The following is a 15,830-nucleotide window of genomic DNA, read 5'->3' as shown; positions in this document are numbered from 1 at the left end:
TCCCGGTGTCAATAAGGATCTTGGTGACATCATACTCTCCAATTCCAAGGACGACGAGGAGGGGATCATTATGGGGCGCGTGAACACCTTCAGCGTCATCTGATGAGAAGGTTATTGGAGGATGACTTGACGGTTTACTCGGCCACTTCTGAGACGTCGCGACTTGTCGGCGATAATCTTTCACGGAACGGACTGAGTCGCCGCTAGGGGAACCCCCCATGATGACGTTCAAAGACTGCCCCGTTTGTACTCGCTTGGAGTTCAGTAAGGCGCGGAGGTCTTTTGGTACGCTAGTATCAGGAGGTGGGAGTTGAGGTTGACCTTTAGCTCGCTCCAACTGTCGTCGTAAGTCTGTGGGTTTTGACTTGTTAAGCTTCACGCGGAGATCGCTTACTCCGGCATTGAGTTTGTCTCGGAGGTCGCCAATTGGCCCTTCGTTATTGTTGCCATCGTTTGTCGAGATGCGCCGAGACTTCCGTGCATCGAGCGTCGTCCGGAGATCTCTGCGTGTGGTATCGCTTACGTTTTCCGGCGCGAGGCGCCGTTTAAGGCTGTCTCTCAGGTCTCCGGGTACAGGCGAATCGTCGTTGTCTTCGTCGGACGACAAGGACTGCTGAGAGAGTATAACCTCAATGCGCCTGCGGTTAGCCGGATGCTCTTCGTCGGCTGAGGAGTCTCCCCCGCCGTTATCCCGTGGGGTTTCTTCCTCGTCGTCTCGTTGCGGAGTATCGTTTTGTCGACCTCTGCCAGTGGCTTTGCGCTGGGCTCTTCGTTCTTTGTTCTTGCTCCAGCTCTTACCGTTCTTTGGTTTGGCTTTCAATGGCTCAAACTTAAACTCGCCGCTTGCAAGGGACGAGAGGTAATGCGCGTAGAGGGATTTGCATTCTGAGGTATCGTGTCCTTTAACGTCGTGATACTTGCAATGCTTGGTGAGGTCGACGGTCCGGGAAGGTCCTGCTGCTGATCCGACTCCAGCTGCGGGTTGGGTGGTGCAAACAGAATCGACTTTTTTGTCGGATGACTCGAGTTCTCTTACCCACTTGTTCCACCCCTCCCCGCGAACTACGAGAGTGGAGATTGGTGTGTTATTCTCGTTCACGACATACATGTAACCATCCTTGGGACCGTTTTTGTCGTTTGGAGCGTGCTGGCGCGGTTCTTGTCGCGCATTTGCGTTCTTAGCCGCTGGAGCCTTGGGTGCGCTCATCTTGCTGAGGATTGCGTTGGTGTCCTCCTCCATTCGGATGAAGTTATCGGAGCGTGCGATAGCGTCTTGGAGCGACTTGGTTGGATTCTGGTACAGGTCTTCTCGGAACTTGGAGTGGACCCACAGGGTGTTGCGCAATGCATCGATAGCGATTCCGTCTGGGATCTCAATTTTTGACACTACGGCTTTGAATTTCTCCATGTAGTCGCGCAAGCTCTGATCCTTTTTCTGATTGAGGTTCCATAGGCTGGACGCAGTGGCGCTGCGCTTTGTGAACATGATGTATGTCTTGAGAAAAGCTGCTGATAGGTCGCGAAAACATCCGATTGAGTTCTCCTCCAACTGGGAGAACCAAGTCAGGGCTTGCTCGTGAAGAGTCTCGACGAACAGCTGGCAGTAACCTGCGTCCTTTTCGTCGTCGGGGAGACGAGCTCGCGCCATCGCGATGTTAAAAGCGGTCATATGTTCTACCGGGTCTCCGCCGGGCTTGTACTCAGGTAGGCGCAGCTTTTCTATCTTTCCGAGTTGGACGCTAGTTAGCGCGCGAGTAAAAGGAGTGCGCGAGGTTGCGGCGAGTACGCTCTCTATTTGCGGAGCTGCGCTGGTTACATGGTGGATCTTCTCTCCCATTTGTTGAAGGCTGAGTTTGAGCTCGGCGAGCTCGCGTATTGTCGTGAGATCTGAGCCTGCTGGGGGAGCGTCTGCGAGAAAGGCTTCGTTAGGCTCCGAGTCGTCAGAGATATGGTCGACTCCGGCTGCCGTAGGATTTGTGTTGAAGAGGCGGCGGCGTGTTAGCTGGGGACGGCTAGTTTGTCCCTCAGGGGCTGTGAGCGCCGCGACCAAAGCAGCGAGTTGGTCGTTGGTTGTCTTTTGGACTTCGTCTTGGCGGGCGAGTCGAGCCATGACGGAGCTCATGAATTCTGAGGTGATGGGCGGCGCGGCCGCAGGCGTAGGCGTCGGTTCCTCGCCTGGGGCGCCGAAGGCGGCGTCGTCTTGAGCCATGTAGATCTAGAACGTTGCTTTAGTCAGCCCCACGGTGGGCGCCAATTGTTTGTACAGGATTCGGTTGATTAGAACGAAGAACTTAGAAAATGGGGTGACTAAAGACGTTTTTATTAGAATCAAAACAATGAGTTACAAGACTGATCAAAGGTAAGGAGACAAGATCAGAGGTTTAAACGACAAGATCAAAGAGATGATTAGGAAACCCTAAATCTAGCCGCTTAGTGTGTGATTTGTCCAAGAGTCCTCACTCTCGTTGCCTCCTCCTCCTCTCTTATAGTACCCTCGCGCGTGATGCCCTAATCGCGCCTATCCTTTGGGCCTTGTCGCCCAAAGGCCGAGTATGTGGGCCTCGATACTATTTCGTCCGAGCCGAGTATAGCTGATCGGCTCAGCTGACCGGCTTAAAATACTCTAGGGTCGAGCTGACGTTTCTAGCCGCTAAGCCGACTAAGCTCGATCGACCTTGTCGGGCTAGGGCCTGTTATATGATGGGCCTTGTGGAGGGATGTAATCCATCTCCTACAAGCCTGAGGAGATTCTTGAGCGATTCGAAGGAAATAGAGAGTCTCTCTCTCTCTCACGAAATAGAAAAAAGAAAATCTAAAGGAATCAGAGCACAAAATTACGTACGCGACTGTGAAGATTTTTATACGAATCAAAATTTCAAATGAGAGAGAGAGAGAGACGTGTACGGTCCTGCTTTGAGCAGCTAGAGAGAGAGAGAGAGAGAGAGAGAGAGAGAGAGAGAATATAAAGAGAGATCATTGGTCCGCAATTATTGAGTCATTATTTTTACTGTCAAAGAAAAACATATTATAATCAGACCAAGATTCAATCTACGTGAGGATAACATAAAATGGTCTTAATCCAATCATACAACACTCCAAAATCTGTCCACGTCGTAGAAATGGTCTTTTAAAACGTTTAAAATATATATTTTCGTTAATATTGGATTTTCATTCCAAGTTTATACAGTTGTTCAATATTTGACGTGCAAATTAGTGCCAAGCAAGAAAGATGATTTATAAATTATAACGTAGGCAAAAATAAGGATATATTAACATACTTAGTTGCAAATTATTGCCAAACAAATTGTTTTAATTATCATGGTTATCATACACAAATGAATTGACTCTTCCAATATTTGAAGGTCATGTGGTTGACAAAAAAAAAAGGTCATGTGAAATTTATGTAAGAAAAATATATGATGTCAAATAAAACAGGGGCAAATTAATAAAATATAAAGTATTCAGTTCTTTTCGGAATTAAAGATCATGAAAATGCATCATCTACACATTCAAATAGACCATCATATTTCTGATTTTACCTATTGATGATAATCTCAGTCTTTCTGTAGTTATACTTATAACTAGGTGTTTTGCCCGCGATGCAGGCTTAAACATTTTCATAATTTTTGAAAAGTTCTTTATACACTATATTCATTATATTAAAATAAATTTTAAAATAATTTAATATCATATTTTTAATTATATAATTAAAAAAAAATATTTGATTAATATTTAATTATGTAATTTATGTTTTTAACTTTTTACTAAAATATTTTTTCAGATAACAATATAATATAAATATATATAAAAATTATATTTTTTAATTATATTTTTTCGATTTTGGATAATTCAATATTTTTTATAATTACAAATTTTATTTGATTAATATTTAGTTATATAATTCATGTTTTTAACTTTTTACTAAAAGATTTTTTCAGATAACAATACAATATATACATAAATTATTTCTTTTTTAATTTATATTTTCAGATTTTGGATAATTCTTACTATTATTAATTTTAATCAATTAAATTAAAATTTTGTTTTTATTTTTTAATTTAGTTATATATTTTATTTGATTAATATTTAGTTATACAATTCATGTTTTTAACTTTTTACTAAAAGAATTTTTCAGATAACAATACAATATATACAAAAATTATCTCTTTTTTAAATTATATTTTTAGATTTTAGATAATTCTTATTATTATTAATTTTAATCAATTATCTAATCAAATAAATTAAAATTTCGTTTTATTTTTAATTTAGTTATACATTTTATTCATTAAGGGTATAAATGTTATTAACCACTCCAACTTTTAACGTGAGAGCTCGATTCCGAAAATTTACTTCGCAAATAATAGTATAGATATGTCCACAATGATGCATAATATAACTATTTAAAACTTGTTGAGGGAAAATAAAAACTAAAAAGGCCACATATACATACTACGTTGTACTGTGTAGATGATGAGTATGATTTTATGAACCCTTCTACCCTCAATTTTGATTCATGTTGGGAACAAAGTTTTGACACATATTGGTAGTTGGGGTCGATGGTGTTCTCACTTGGTCCATGCGAAAACATGTTGAAACTAGGTATACAAACCTAACTCCATGGCATGTCTAACCTATTTTTATTAAACCTTGTTAGATACTTTAATAAAATTCATTAGAAATGCAAGTTTCTGGCAAAATGACTAAGCCTTACAAATAGATGATCAGTTCTTAAAAGTTTTCAAATAACACCTACGGCAGAAACAAAAAGACAATAAACGCACTCAAAAAAAAAAATTAAACTCTCTTCAAGCCTCACTCTTCTTTTTCTTCTTATCCTTCTTCTCTTTCTTCTTGGCAGGCATCTCAGTTTCTTCTTCCTCATGCTTTCTCTTCTTCTTCTTCTTTGAAGGCTCCTCGGTTATAGCCTCTTCGGTCTCAGGCTCTACTTCGGCCTTCTTCTTCTTTGACTTCTTCTTAGACGGCTCCTCAGTCTTGGCTTCTTCTTCCTCCTCTGCATCAGCCTTCTTCTTCTTCTTTTTATCCTTCTTCTCTTTGACACTCTCCTCAGCTTTGGACGTTTGTCCAATAAGAGAATCCGCAGCAGTGTTGTAAGTCTGCAACCAAAAGCACAATCCAACTCAGCTTCACATCCATAGCTTCAGACATTTACATAAACAAAGTTTAAATCAATCTGACCTTAGCAGGAGTGATCAGACCACCAGATCCACTCTTCTTATCCTTGTCATAAACCTCAACCTTTGGCTTGCCTTTAGCTGAGCCAGAGAGACGTCCTAGATCTTTCCCTTCAAGACTTCTCAACCTCGCTTCAAGCTGTGTCCAAAAAACAACATGGTCAATAAGGTTGTTCAGATTGAGATGACAGAAGAAAACTATTGAAGCCTTACCTTCAAACGGTTCTCAACTCCCATACTGTTGTCCTCACCATCACCAAGCGCATCACAACGGATAGCAAGCGCAGCTTTCGCAGCCAGCGACCGCGAGATTTTACCCTTGTGCTTAGGCGCAGCCTGACCAACCACAGACGCATGGTAGATCAAACCATACTTAGGAGTGGCGTGTTTGGTCTTAAGCGCTCTGAACAAAGCCTTCTCAGCTCCAAGAATCTGAATAGTGCTCCCAGGCTGCTTCGAGAGGTTCAACAAACTCCCACCGTGAGAGATTAACCGAGCACCAACAAGCTCACCAACAAGACTAGTCAGGTTCGGAGCAATAGTGTTCATCCTGCTCTTCAAGTAGTCATAAAGCTGAGCTCTGTACTCAGCAAGAGACAGAACCTGATCACAAAGCTCCCTGATGTGCATCAAATCAAGGTCACTGACTTCAGTTCCCATGGAGATCACAGCAGCCTCTTTCAGCTCAGCTTCAACTTCATCAGCCAGTATCTGCCATAAGTGTTAAAAGGCTTAGGATTCATGAAACACCAAAAATAATAAACAAAAGGCTTAAACCAACCTCAGAGAAGTCTAGCTTTGCTGCATTGATTCTGTTTCCCATCAGCTTCACAGACTTGGCGTAGAGGATGTTGTCGCTTATGATCTTGGCGAGCTCGGGGAAATGCCAGCCGTACCATTCACGGACCCTCATAGCGTAAGTGTTGAGCTCCTTGTCAAGGTCATCAAGCAGACCAATCGCTTGGATGATCATGGTATCAACCTTGTCGGAGCTGAACTTAAGCTTGTATCTCGCGAGGCTGTGAGACAGCCCCAAGCTCATCGGAGCCAAGTCTTGGTCTCCCAATCCGGAGATGAGTTCGGTGAGCTGGCTTCTCACTCCTCTTAACAACTCCATGACAGCATTGTTGTGGACACAGTCTATTTTCTATAGAAGTGAGAGCAAATTCGTAAGAAACACAACTCATAAGTCATAACAATGAAAATATACAAATAGAATACACTAACCAGTTTCTCCTTGATGATGTTTCCGAGCTTGGAGTCAGCAACGGCTAAGGTTTCACCTTCGCAGTTGGCTTTCAGAAACTTGCGGAGACCCTTGCTGGGAGTTCCTTCAAGGAGCTTGGCGACGGCTTCAAGAGCTTCGGAGGTGTTGTCAAACTTGTCAAAAGCCTTGAGCTTTACCATCTGTAACCAACAACACCAAAGCGTTAGTTACTACTACACAGAAGATAAAGCCAAAAGAACTATATAGCCAAAAACAGATGAATCACCTTTCGGGCAGACTCTGCAGAGGAGAACACATTACCCAAATCCTACAAAACACGAATAGTTTTAGATAAACAAAGACGGTATAACAAAAAAAAAAAGAAACTTGAGAAGGTGAAGATGGGTAACCTCAACGTTAGAGAGCTTTCCTTCATCTAATACTTTAAAAACGGCGAAACCAGCTGGCGTCTCAAACAATAGAAGCATTGTCGCAAGCTGAAGTCAACACCTGATGATTATAAGATTGAAAGCAAACAATCTAATTAGCTAGACGTACACTTATAACTTACATTTTCGGAACTAGAGCTAATGAGCCAATAAGTAACAACTTTTAAAGATAAAACTCTTTTAATCCCTTTTCTTAGTTTACATATTATAAACTTAATGAACAGGAAAAAAACAAGATAAGACAGAACACGAGTTCAGTTAGAGCTAAAAAAAAAATGGTTTGCGAGCTAAAGCTAATTAGCTAGTAAGAAAAAAAAAATTAAAGGAGAAAGTCTTTTGATCCATTTTCTTAGTTTACATGTTATAATCTGAAAAATACAGGAACAGCAAGAGAAAGAGACAGAACACGAGTTAAGACCGAGGCTGTGTTTCAAAATCTCTAAAACAGCAAACCATGACCCTAGAACTATACTAAGACCAAGACCAATAACTTGAAGCCATGTAGTACATACAGGGTGAGAAAGATTCAATACCTGGGAGGGTTTAGGAACAGCGGAGAGACAGCGAATGAGAGAGAGAGAAAGTAGGAGCCGCGAGTTAACTAGGGTTTAAGATGTTCTTATAGTGGATGAAGAAAGGGTATGAGTTACTCGGTACGCTGCGTTTTAATGCCAAGTGCCGTTTTTATTTTTGTAACCTAGGGTTTTTATAAAATCCAGCCTTTTTGGGCTCAAACTCGGCCCATTAAGTGGAATCCTGTCGAATTAGTTGATCCGGGAAAGTAATAGAACAAAATAAATTAGTTTAAGAATGAAAAGGCAGGCCCATTTTTATTTTGTTAAAGATTACAGTTTATATAAGTCAAGTCAGGATGAAAACTTTTTTTTTCTTTTTAACTCAACAATGTTTCTTTGGTTCCAAGTTCGATTCTTATCTTAAGTCTCAAGATTTGACATGGTCTACCAGGGATCAATCAAGAAACAGGTCTGGATGTTAGGGTGGTTCTTTAATTGCTACTTTAGGAGCATTTTGCACTTGTGGATGTTGCAGTTCTGGTTTTAAAGGGACACAACAACTCAAAGTTACATTGTTTTTAAAACATCTAAGAACTTGCCTACATGTTTTTGTGTGTGACTATTATTATTACTTGTTTGTTTCAAAGAGTTATATTGTTGTGTTCTGTAATTCTGTTTGTAATGCGAGTTACATTTTGTAATAAGATCTGAATTTAAAGCTTAAGAAAGTTTAATCTTCAACCATTGTAACTTATGCACTTCATTCTGATCTTCTTGGATACTTGTTGGCATTAATGTGGCTTACTTCTAGTTCAGCTAGGTACAATTAAAAAGAAGTTTCAAAATCTTATATTATTATACACATCAACATATATACAAATAAGCTAGTTTACATACTTGACAACTCGATACCATTAGTCACGTGAGTCTCAAGAAAGAAAAGAATGGGTATCACTTGGCTTGATTAATCCGAGCAGCTGCAGCTACAGAGGCGGCCACGCCGGTTGGGTAAGTAGTGAGGTGAGGATCGTTCCTCATCTCTGCACCTGTCACCCCCTCTGCGTCTTTCCTCGTGGCGGGTTTGTCTGATGGTAACTTGCTTCTTGCTCCCTTTCAAAACCATTATCATTGTGCCGCCCATAAAAGGACAAACATGGTTAGAGCTCGGACACAAACTGTAGATACTGTACACAATCTATCAAGACATTGGCAAGATTAGTTCTAAGATTTACGAGACCATAAATATTTTTCTGTTAATCTTAATAATTTTTTTTTTGATAATTTGGGGATATATAATTACTTTTTAACATTTGTAGCCAAGATAAACGTTTCATCCCGTTGTACCGGTCATGAACATTAGATTCTAGTGTTTTACTCACAGTGAGAACAACGGCGAGCGTAGTCTTGTCGTCCTCCGAGTTAGCTCTAGCATTGAGAGTGGCAGCAGATTGAGCCGAAGCGGCAACACCACCGGGCATGATGTTGGTCCTTCCCGTGGCTCTAACCTCAGCCGCTTGTATCGCGGCTGCATCACTCCACTCTACCGGTTTATTCCCTGCTGTGAGAACCGCCGCCTCTAGAGCCTCTCCTATCGTTATGGTTCCTTCCGAAGCCGGAGGATTTGCTACAATCTTTTTCTCGTTTACTTCTCCCTCCGCCTACAAAGTTAAGGTTCTATGTAACATGTTGAAATGTAACACGTATTATAATTCATCGGATAATGTATTGACCTGTCCACCGGAGGCATCGGCGACAACACCCTTCTCTTTGTCCTCCGCCGCTTCACTGCTTTTCTCCGTCGCCGGAATCTTCTCCGCCTCATGTTTTACGTCGTAAGTGATAGGTTTCTCAAGCTGTTCTACGTTCATTTCTTCTTCCTCTATGAGGTCAAACCTAAATTCTCTCTGTTCCTTGTATACCACGCAACACGAATATGTAATGTTTAAAACTTTATATAGTTTTACACGAACTATTCAATTCTGTGATCCTTTTACACAATCAGAACAAAGGGTTCTCCTTGACTTCCTCTCAATTTTTCCCTCCCAACAAGCCAATAAAAAACTGACACGTGTACAGTTTAACAACACTTGGTTCGGTTTAGCCTAAACCGACAATATGCTATTGCCATTCGAACCCGTTAATAACTAGGGTTTCTAAAGGTTCCAGCTTGACGAGAAACAATCACTTCATTTACTCCGCCGTAACGTCGCCGATCACAACCTGCTTTGCTCACCGTCTCGCCGGCGTTTAACAGGTGTTTCTTTTAATTCTCTCTCTATTACATAAAGTTTCCACCTTTACTTGTCTCGTTGAATCTGTTGTCTGAATTTGGAATTTGTTAGCTCAGTAGTTTTTTTTTTTATTTGATCAAATAGAGAAAGAGGAAGGAGAAATGGATTCAAGACCTAGCGGACCAGTGGTGTTGACGGCGGAGGAGAAGGCCGTTCTGAACGAAGGAATTGGTTTGATACTTTCACGGTGGACAGCCATGAGAGCCGCCGTCGATAACGGCTGGGGCGGCCGAGACTCTCATCTGAAAGCGGAACGCACCGTTTCGAATGTTCTCGATTACTTCATCCGTTTAAAAGGTTTCATCTTTATAGCTTTTTCCATAAAAAGTTTCGATTTTTATATGAGTTTTGCTGTTAAAGATGATAGCTTTCTGATTACTTCACTCTTGTGTGTTCATCTTTCTTGAAGATCCAACGATGGGCTTTGATGGGTTAGCTGATATTCTAGAGAATGGTCTTAATGAGCTTAACACTCTGGCTGATGATGGAAGCCTTGAGGAGGTATAGATTGTTTTTTTTTTTGGATCTTGATGTTAGTTTCTTGTTACTGATGGTGTTTTTTTTTCTTCTGTGTTGCTACTGATAGGTGACAGAGACGTTGCTAGATTTGTATTATGAATGTCTCGAAGGTAACTACCAAAGGGTTGAGAAGCTGAGGGTGACTAGTTCTCAGACTAGTGCAAAAGTTGTCAAGGTTTGTAACTGTATTTTCTCAGACATTCTCTTCTAGATATTGGCTGTAGTGAAGACACGCTTGAGATTCATTTTATATTCCATTGATGTCCTGATGTCTGTGTGATTTCATTAGTTATAGACGTTTGATGATTGTGAGAGTATTTGATAATGTTATATATTGGTAGTTTGGTTAAGATCATTTTCGAGGTTAAGAAATGAGGCTTTCTTGGGTATTGCAGGTTTCAAACGGTAACGATGAGGATGAGGATGAGGATGATGAGGAGAGCGATGATGAAGATGATGATGATGAGGATACAGAGATGAGCAATGATCAAAGCACAGACATGATGGTGGATGCAGCTGAGAACTGCTCAAACGGGAGACCAGAAGCCATGCCGGTTGATGAACCAAAAGCTGATGATGGCTGGACGGTTGTTCCAAGTAGAAAAAACAAGGGCAAGAGGAATTAAACAGTTTCAATGGTGTTATGTAATGTTAACAGTTTTGGCTTGTTTTGTTTCTAAACTGAAATACATATAATATATTGTTACTTTCTAAACAAAATCACAAGGTTGTGTCATTGTTTTCACATACTGATTTGCTTTAAGATTCTCATCCACTTGGAAGATTTTTCCTCTCTAGGTTCATTGTTGAAGACACTAGAGAAGGTCACTTTATGAGTAACCAATCCATCTCAAATCTTGAAAGCAACAGTTTCTTTCACAATTTGGTATCAAAACGTTGTACCTTCTTTCGTGCTATTTATTCTGTTTTATTGGTGTTCATTTATAGGATGAAGATAAACATAAAGTATGCACATGAATATGCAACTTTATAGATTTTACAAATGATCAGGAATAATCAGACTGTAATCTTGGTACAAACATCTTGTATCACAACCAAACCGAGTCACAGATGGCCACTCATTCAACCGGCAAATTCTCTGCTTCAAATCTAACAGAATCAAACAGTTTGGTTGATAAATAACGTTCTCCTCCACTTGGAAAAAGCACCTGCAAAAACCAGACAAGAACCGCAACATTAAATAATCTAAACTCAAACATTTATGTTTAGTCAGAGACAAAAAAAAAATATTTACCGCAATGAGTTTGCCTGCGTTTTCTGGCCGCTTTGCAACCTTCAACGCAGCAGCTGCTGCTGCTCCAGAGGATATTCCCACCTGCCAGATTATCACACTGATCACATTAAACTCCTATGTTTCATAGTTTTATACACTTAGAAAAAAAGGTTAAACCAGTTGTACCAGCAATCCTTCTTTAAGAGCAAGAAGCTTGGCTGTTTCAATAGCTTCCTCACCAGTCACCTGAATCAACAAAAAAAAAGAGATTGCAAGTCTCAGAAACATTGTTTCAAGATTCAAGAAAGTGTGTAGATAAATCTTGGCTACTTACTTGAATGATTTCATCAACAATGCTTAAATCCAAATTGGCTGGGATGATACCAGCACCAATCCCTTGTATCAAATGTCGACCTGGTTCAAATGCATTATGATTAGAAATGCAAAATCTCTTGGGAAATGAAGACAAAGGAAACAATGTTTCTTGACTCACCTGGTTCTCCTCCACTGAGTACTGGACTCTCTGTAGGTTCCACAGCAATAACCTGTTGCTCAAGAATGTAACAAAAAGTTATATATACTTTTCTTGAAAACCCTAGTATTTAGACTTAGTTTTCAAGAAGTTTTTGCACCTTAATGTCTTTATTCATCTCCTTGAGAAACCTCCCTACTCCAGTAACCGTTCCACCAGTTCCAACACCAGCAATGAAAATATCTACTTTCCCTGCTGAGTCTCTCCATATCTCCGGACCAGTGGTTTGGTAATGAATCTGCAAGAAACAAATCATTAGAGTCAAAAGAAAGAGAGTACTCAAACAACATGGACTTTTTTGATGTATGATATTATATAAAAACCTCAGGGTTTGCAAGATTTTCAAACTGTTGTGGAACAAAACCACCAGGAGTTTTGTTTAGCATCTCTTCAGTTTTCTCCAACAGTCCTTTAATGCCTATGCTCATGTCTGTGAGATGGAGCTCTGCACCTAATGCTTTTAGAATGATTCTCCTCTCTAAGCTCATCGTTGACGGCATCAGGAGAGTTACTTTATAGCCTCTTGCTGCTCCTATGCAGGCTAAACCGATCCCAGTGTTACCAGCCGTTGGCTCTATCAACGTACTCTAAACCAAGAACAAACAATGAAACTATATTAATGAAAATATTGAGAGAGAGAGAGAGAGAGAGAGAGAGAGAGAGAGAGGTTATATTATATTGTTTTTAAGTTGTTTTGTATTAAACCTCTCCAGGCTTAATCAAGCCTTTGTCTTCTGCATCTTTAATCATACTATAAGCGATTCTGTCTTTGACGCTAGAGCAAGGCTGCATCATCTCAAGCTTAGCAGCTATACGGGCTACGCAACCGTCAACAATTCTGTTCAGATACACCATTGGTGTGTAACCAATCAACTGTACAAAATGGAAAGAAACACACAGAAAATGCTTTTAGACATGTTCTTATTGCAAGAAAGCAGATTGATTCAGAGGAAGAAAAACAAAACAAAACTAGAGAGTTATTACTTCAGTGACATCTTTTTGATCATGCAACCATCTTCCATGTTGGTCCCTCTTTGATTTGACCTGAGATTCAAAGAAGAAGACACACAATCCCCAAAATACTTAAACTTCTATGTTCTCTAAACATACTAAAAGTAGCAGGAACAGCGCACAGCTACTTCATGTTTCAATGGATTAAACGAAAAACAACCCAAAAATAAAGTGTCATACCTTAAGAAAGAAAAGGAAGTCAACCCTTTTATAGTTTGAAGGATATAATCAGTGATGAAGAGAAAATCAGCCGATGATTCTCTAAATCCACACCAGACACTATATATTATAGACATATTATATAGTATGGAGTAGTTGTACAATCAATATAATTATTAATTATGTGTATATAATATGGTTAAATGATTTGTTAGTATACGTCACATGTGACCTGTGGTGCACACTGCACGATGTGAATGAAGTATTAAGACGAGTTTGGCATGCATAATTTTGAGTGATAAAATAATAACGTCCAAAAGTCTTAACAGTCAACATGTGTTTGTTTAATGTCAAGATAATATCTCACACTATTATTTAAAACTTTATTGGCATTATGGTCTTACTAATACTAATAAAATAAGTTAAATAACTATAAGCAATACTAATCCAGATTGGATTCTAATCAACTCGGATAATAAAAAATAAATTGTCAACTATACCAGCTATAAGCAATCACATAGTCACACATCTACACAATATTAACTACACAAACTATATGGTTAACGTAAAATGTGTGATATAATTATATTTTATTGCTAGAAAAGTGGACCAAATATTTGGAATTCAACAAGATCAATCTGAACCAAATAAAAATGGATTATAGTCAATTTAACCAATTAAAATCAACAAAAAAAAAGACATTTTCTATTTGAAAGGGGTCAGTTTTCTGTTTGAAAGTGGCCGAGTTTAGGCTAGATTATCGAATTATAATGTCCAATCTATTTTTCCAACAACGACCAAATATAGTTATGATGTTAAGTACATAACGCGTGGTTACATGTATGTTATTTTAAATATATAATTCATGTAATTATTGATACCAATATGTGTGACTGAACTGTGATGATTTATTACTACTATAAATCTGTAACAATTTTTTTAAAAAAAATCTTAGCTCAAGATGTGCATATTCTTTTCGTTTGATAAGATTTATGCGATACCAGATGAAGCTACTTAGAGCATGCGCAGTAGAAATTTTAAGGAGAGGATCACACGTTTTACGAAAAAAAAAATATTAAAAAAAGTAAAAGAACTCGGTTCGTCTCGTCTCTCTTAAAGTTCATCACTGTAGCGAGGGTCCACGACACGTGACGGCCTGAGATTGGTCAATTTTTTTTTCTTTTTTTTTTAAAATCAGAAAAAAAGAAAAAAATTTAATAATAAAAAATTAAGAAGATGAACCCCAAAGGGAAGTTCACTGATGCTCTCGCTCTTAGGTAGATTAGGATCATCTTTAAACAGTTTTAGACCGGGGACTACAGTAATGAAGAACAACTATAATGATTCATCATCTAATACTATTACAGATTTTACAATGATCTGAAACAATCAAACCGTAATCTCGTTACCAACATCTCTCACCAAACCAAACCAAATCACACATTTGGCAATCAATCGATCGACAAATGCTCTGCTTCATATCTGACCGACTCGAACAGTTCTGTTGATAAATAACGCTCTCCTCCACTGGGAAAAATCACCTGCAAACAAATCGATAACCGGGATAGTTAACTCGGTTCAATTTCTGTTAAATCCAGTTTATTAAATGGGCCCTTTAAACTTTGGGCCCATATGGTTGAGGGCCGACAGTTTTGCTTACCACAATAAGTTTGCCTGCGTTTTCTGGCCGTTTAGCAACCTTTAATGCAGCGGCTGCTGCAGCCCCTGACGATATTCCCACCTACAAAATAATTAATCATTGCGTTTAATCATAAACTCCGGTTTGTTGTCAATCTCCGGTTTATACTGACAAACGTTAAACCAATAGTACCAATAATCCTTCTTTAAGAGCAAGAAGCTTGGCTGTTTCAATAGCTTCTCACTTGTCACCTGAATACAAAAAAAATTGCAATTCTCAAAATATTGTTTCATGATTTAGAAGTAGATAACCTCTTCTTACTTACCTGAATGACTTCATCAATGCTTAAATCCAAATTGGTTGGAATGACACCAGGACCAATCCCCTGGACAAATGGGACCTACAAATTACGAAACCAATTCGTATTATTATGTAAGAGATAATCAAGAACTCGAACTTCTAAGTCTCCAAAATTGAAGTAGCTATATCTATAAATTATTCTGTCTTTAAATATAATAAATATATATGTATTGATCATTTAGCTTTCATTTTATAATTTTTTTAAAATTCCTAGAATCTCAGGGCTGGCAGTTATGTTTTCTTGTTTCCTCACTGGTTCTCCTCCGCTAAGTACTGCACTTTCTGTAGGTTCCACCACACAAACCTATTGTTCAAGAATGTAACAAAGTTAACAAAACTGTTTTACAGTTGTTCCATTAGATTTAGTAGTGTTTTTTTGTCTTAAGGTTTTGTTCATCTTCTTAGAAACCTCCCAGTTCACTAACCGTTCCACCAGTCAGCCCCAGCTACCAAAATTCTTCCCCTGCTGATCTCTCTCATATCTTGGACCCGTTGTTCTGTAAGAATCTGCAAAAAACAAGATTTGGATTCTCAAAACAGAAAGAGATAAAAACAAAGAGATTTGAAAGAAGAGAGGATGATAGTGTATATAAGAAACCTCAGGTTCTCAGGATTTAGAACTGGGTGTGGTATGTAACCACCAGGAGTTTGGCTTAATATTCTTCAGCTTTCTCCCAACATTCTTGAATCTAATGTAATATCTGTAAGATGAAGCGGCACCT

General features: G+C 39.2%; 3 protein-coding genes, 1 long non-coding RNA gene and 1 pseudogene across 5 annotated transcripts; 1 reads left to right on the top strand and 4 right to left on the bottom strand.

Moving 5' to 3' along the window:
* Positions 1-4,655: 4,655 nt before the first annotated feature.
* On the bottom strand, positions 4,656-7,533 carry LOC125606782 (probable nucleolar protein 5-1). The gene is made up of 8 exons (XM_048775660.1): positions 7,382-7,533; positions 6,810-6,909; positions 6,686-6,727; positions 6,420-6,599; positions 5,974-6,339; positions 5,406-5,903; positions 5,197-5,331; positions 4,656-5,114 (listed from the first exon to the last, which is right to left on the bottom strand). Exons 2-8 carry the CDS (start codon positions 6,885-6,887, stop codon positions 4,806-4,808), a joined length of 1,608 nt encoding a protein of 535 aa, XP_048631617.1. The 5' UTR covers positions 6,888-6,909; positions 7,382-7,533; the 3' UTR covers positions 4,656-4,805.
* Positions 7,534-8,197: 664 nt separating this feature from the next.
* On the bottom strand, positions 8,198-9,350 carry LOC125606785 (late embryogenesis abundant protein 47-like). Its single transcript, XM_048775663.1, has 3 exons — positions 9,094-9,350; positions 8,743-9,021; positions 8,198-8,473 (listed from the first exon to the last, which is right to left on the bottom strand). The coding sequence occupies exons 1-3, from the start codon at positions 9,229-9,231 to the stop codon at positions 8,315-8,317; spliced, it is 576 nt and encodes a 191-aa protein (XP_048631620.1). The 5' UTR covers positions 9,232-9,350; the 3' UTR covers positions 8,198-8,314.
* A 114-nt stretch (positions 9,351-9,464) lies between these two features.
* On the top strand, positions 9,465-10,922 carry LOC125606784 (pre-rRNA-processing protein TSR2 homolog). 2 transcript variants are annotated; one of them, XM_048775661.1, is made up of 5 exons: positions 9,465-9,617; positions 9,739-9,951; positions 10,064-10,155; positions 10,241-10,348; positions 10,569-10,922. In XM_048775661.1, the coding sequence occupies exons 2-5, from the start codon at positions 9,756-9,758 to the stop codon at positions 10,797-10,799; spliced, it is 627 nt and encodes a 208-aa protein (XP_048631618.1). In that variant the 5' UTR covers positions 9,465-9,617; positions 9,739-9,755; the 3' UTR covers positions 10,800-10,922. The 2 variants fall into 2 exon arrangements, with proteins under 2 accessions (XP_048631618.1, XP_048631619.1); XM_048775662.1 differs by having other exon boundaries at positions 9,479-9,617; positions 9,745-9,951.
* A 133-nt stretch (positions 10,923-11,055) lies between these two features.
* On the bottom strand, positions 11,056-13,261 carry LOC125606783 (annotated as a pseudogene).
* A 1,165-nt stretch (positions 13,262-14,426) lies between these two features.
* On the bottom strand, positions 14,427-15,150 carry LOC125606781. Its single transcript, XR_007338025.1, has 4 exons — positions 15,074-15,150; positions 14,941-14,999; positions 14,770-14,850; positions 14,427-14,650 (listed from the first exon to the last, which is right to left on the bottom strand). It is a non-coding gene; the product is annotated as an uncharacterized LOC125606781 (long non-coding RNA).
* Positions 15,151-15,830: the final 680 nt, after the last annotated feature.

Source organism: Brassica napus, unplaced genomic scaffold (genome assembly GCF_020379485.1).
Source record: "Brassica napus cultivar Da-Ae unplaced genomic scaffold, Da-Ae ScsIHWf_974;HRSCAF=1374, whole genome shotgun sequence".
NCBI classification, from domain to species: Eukaryota; Viridiplantae; Streptophyta; class Magnoliopsida; order Brassicales; family Brassicaceae; genus Brassica; species Brassica napus.
The sequence above is the reverse complement of the archived record's forward strand: the minus strand, read 5'-3'. Positions and strand labels throughout refer to the sequence as shown.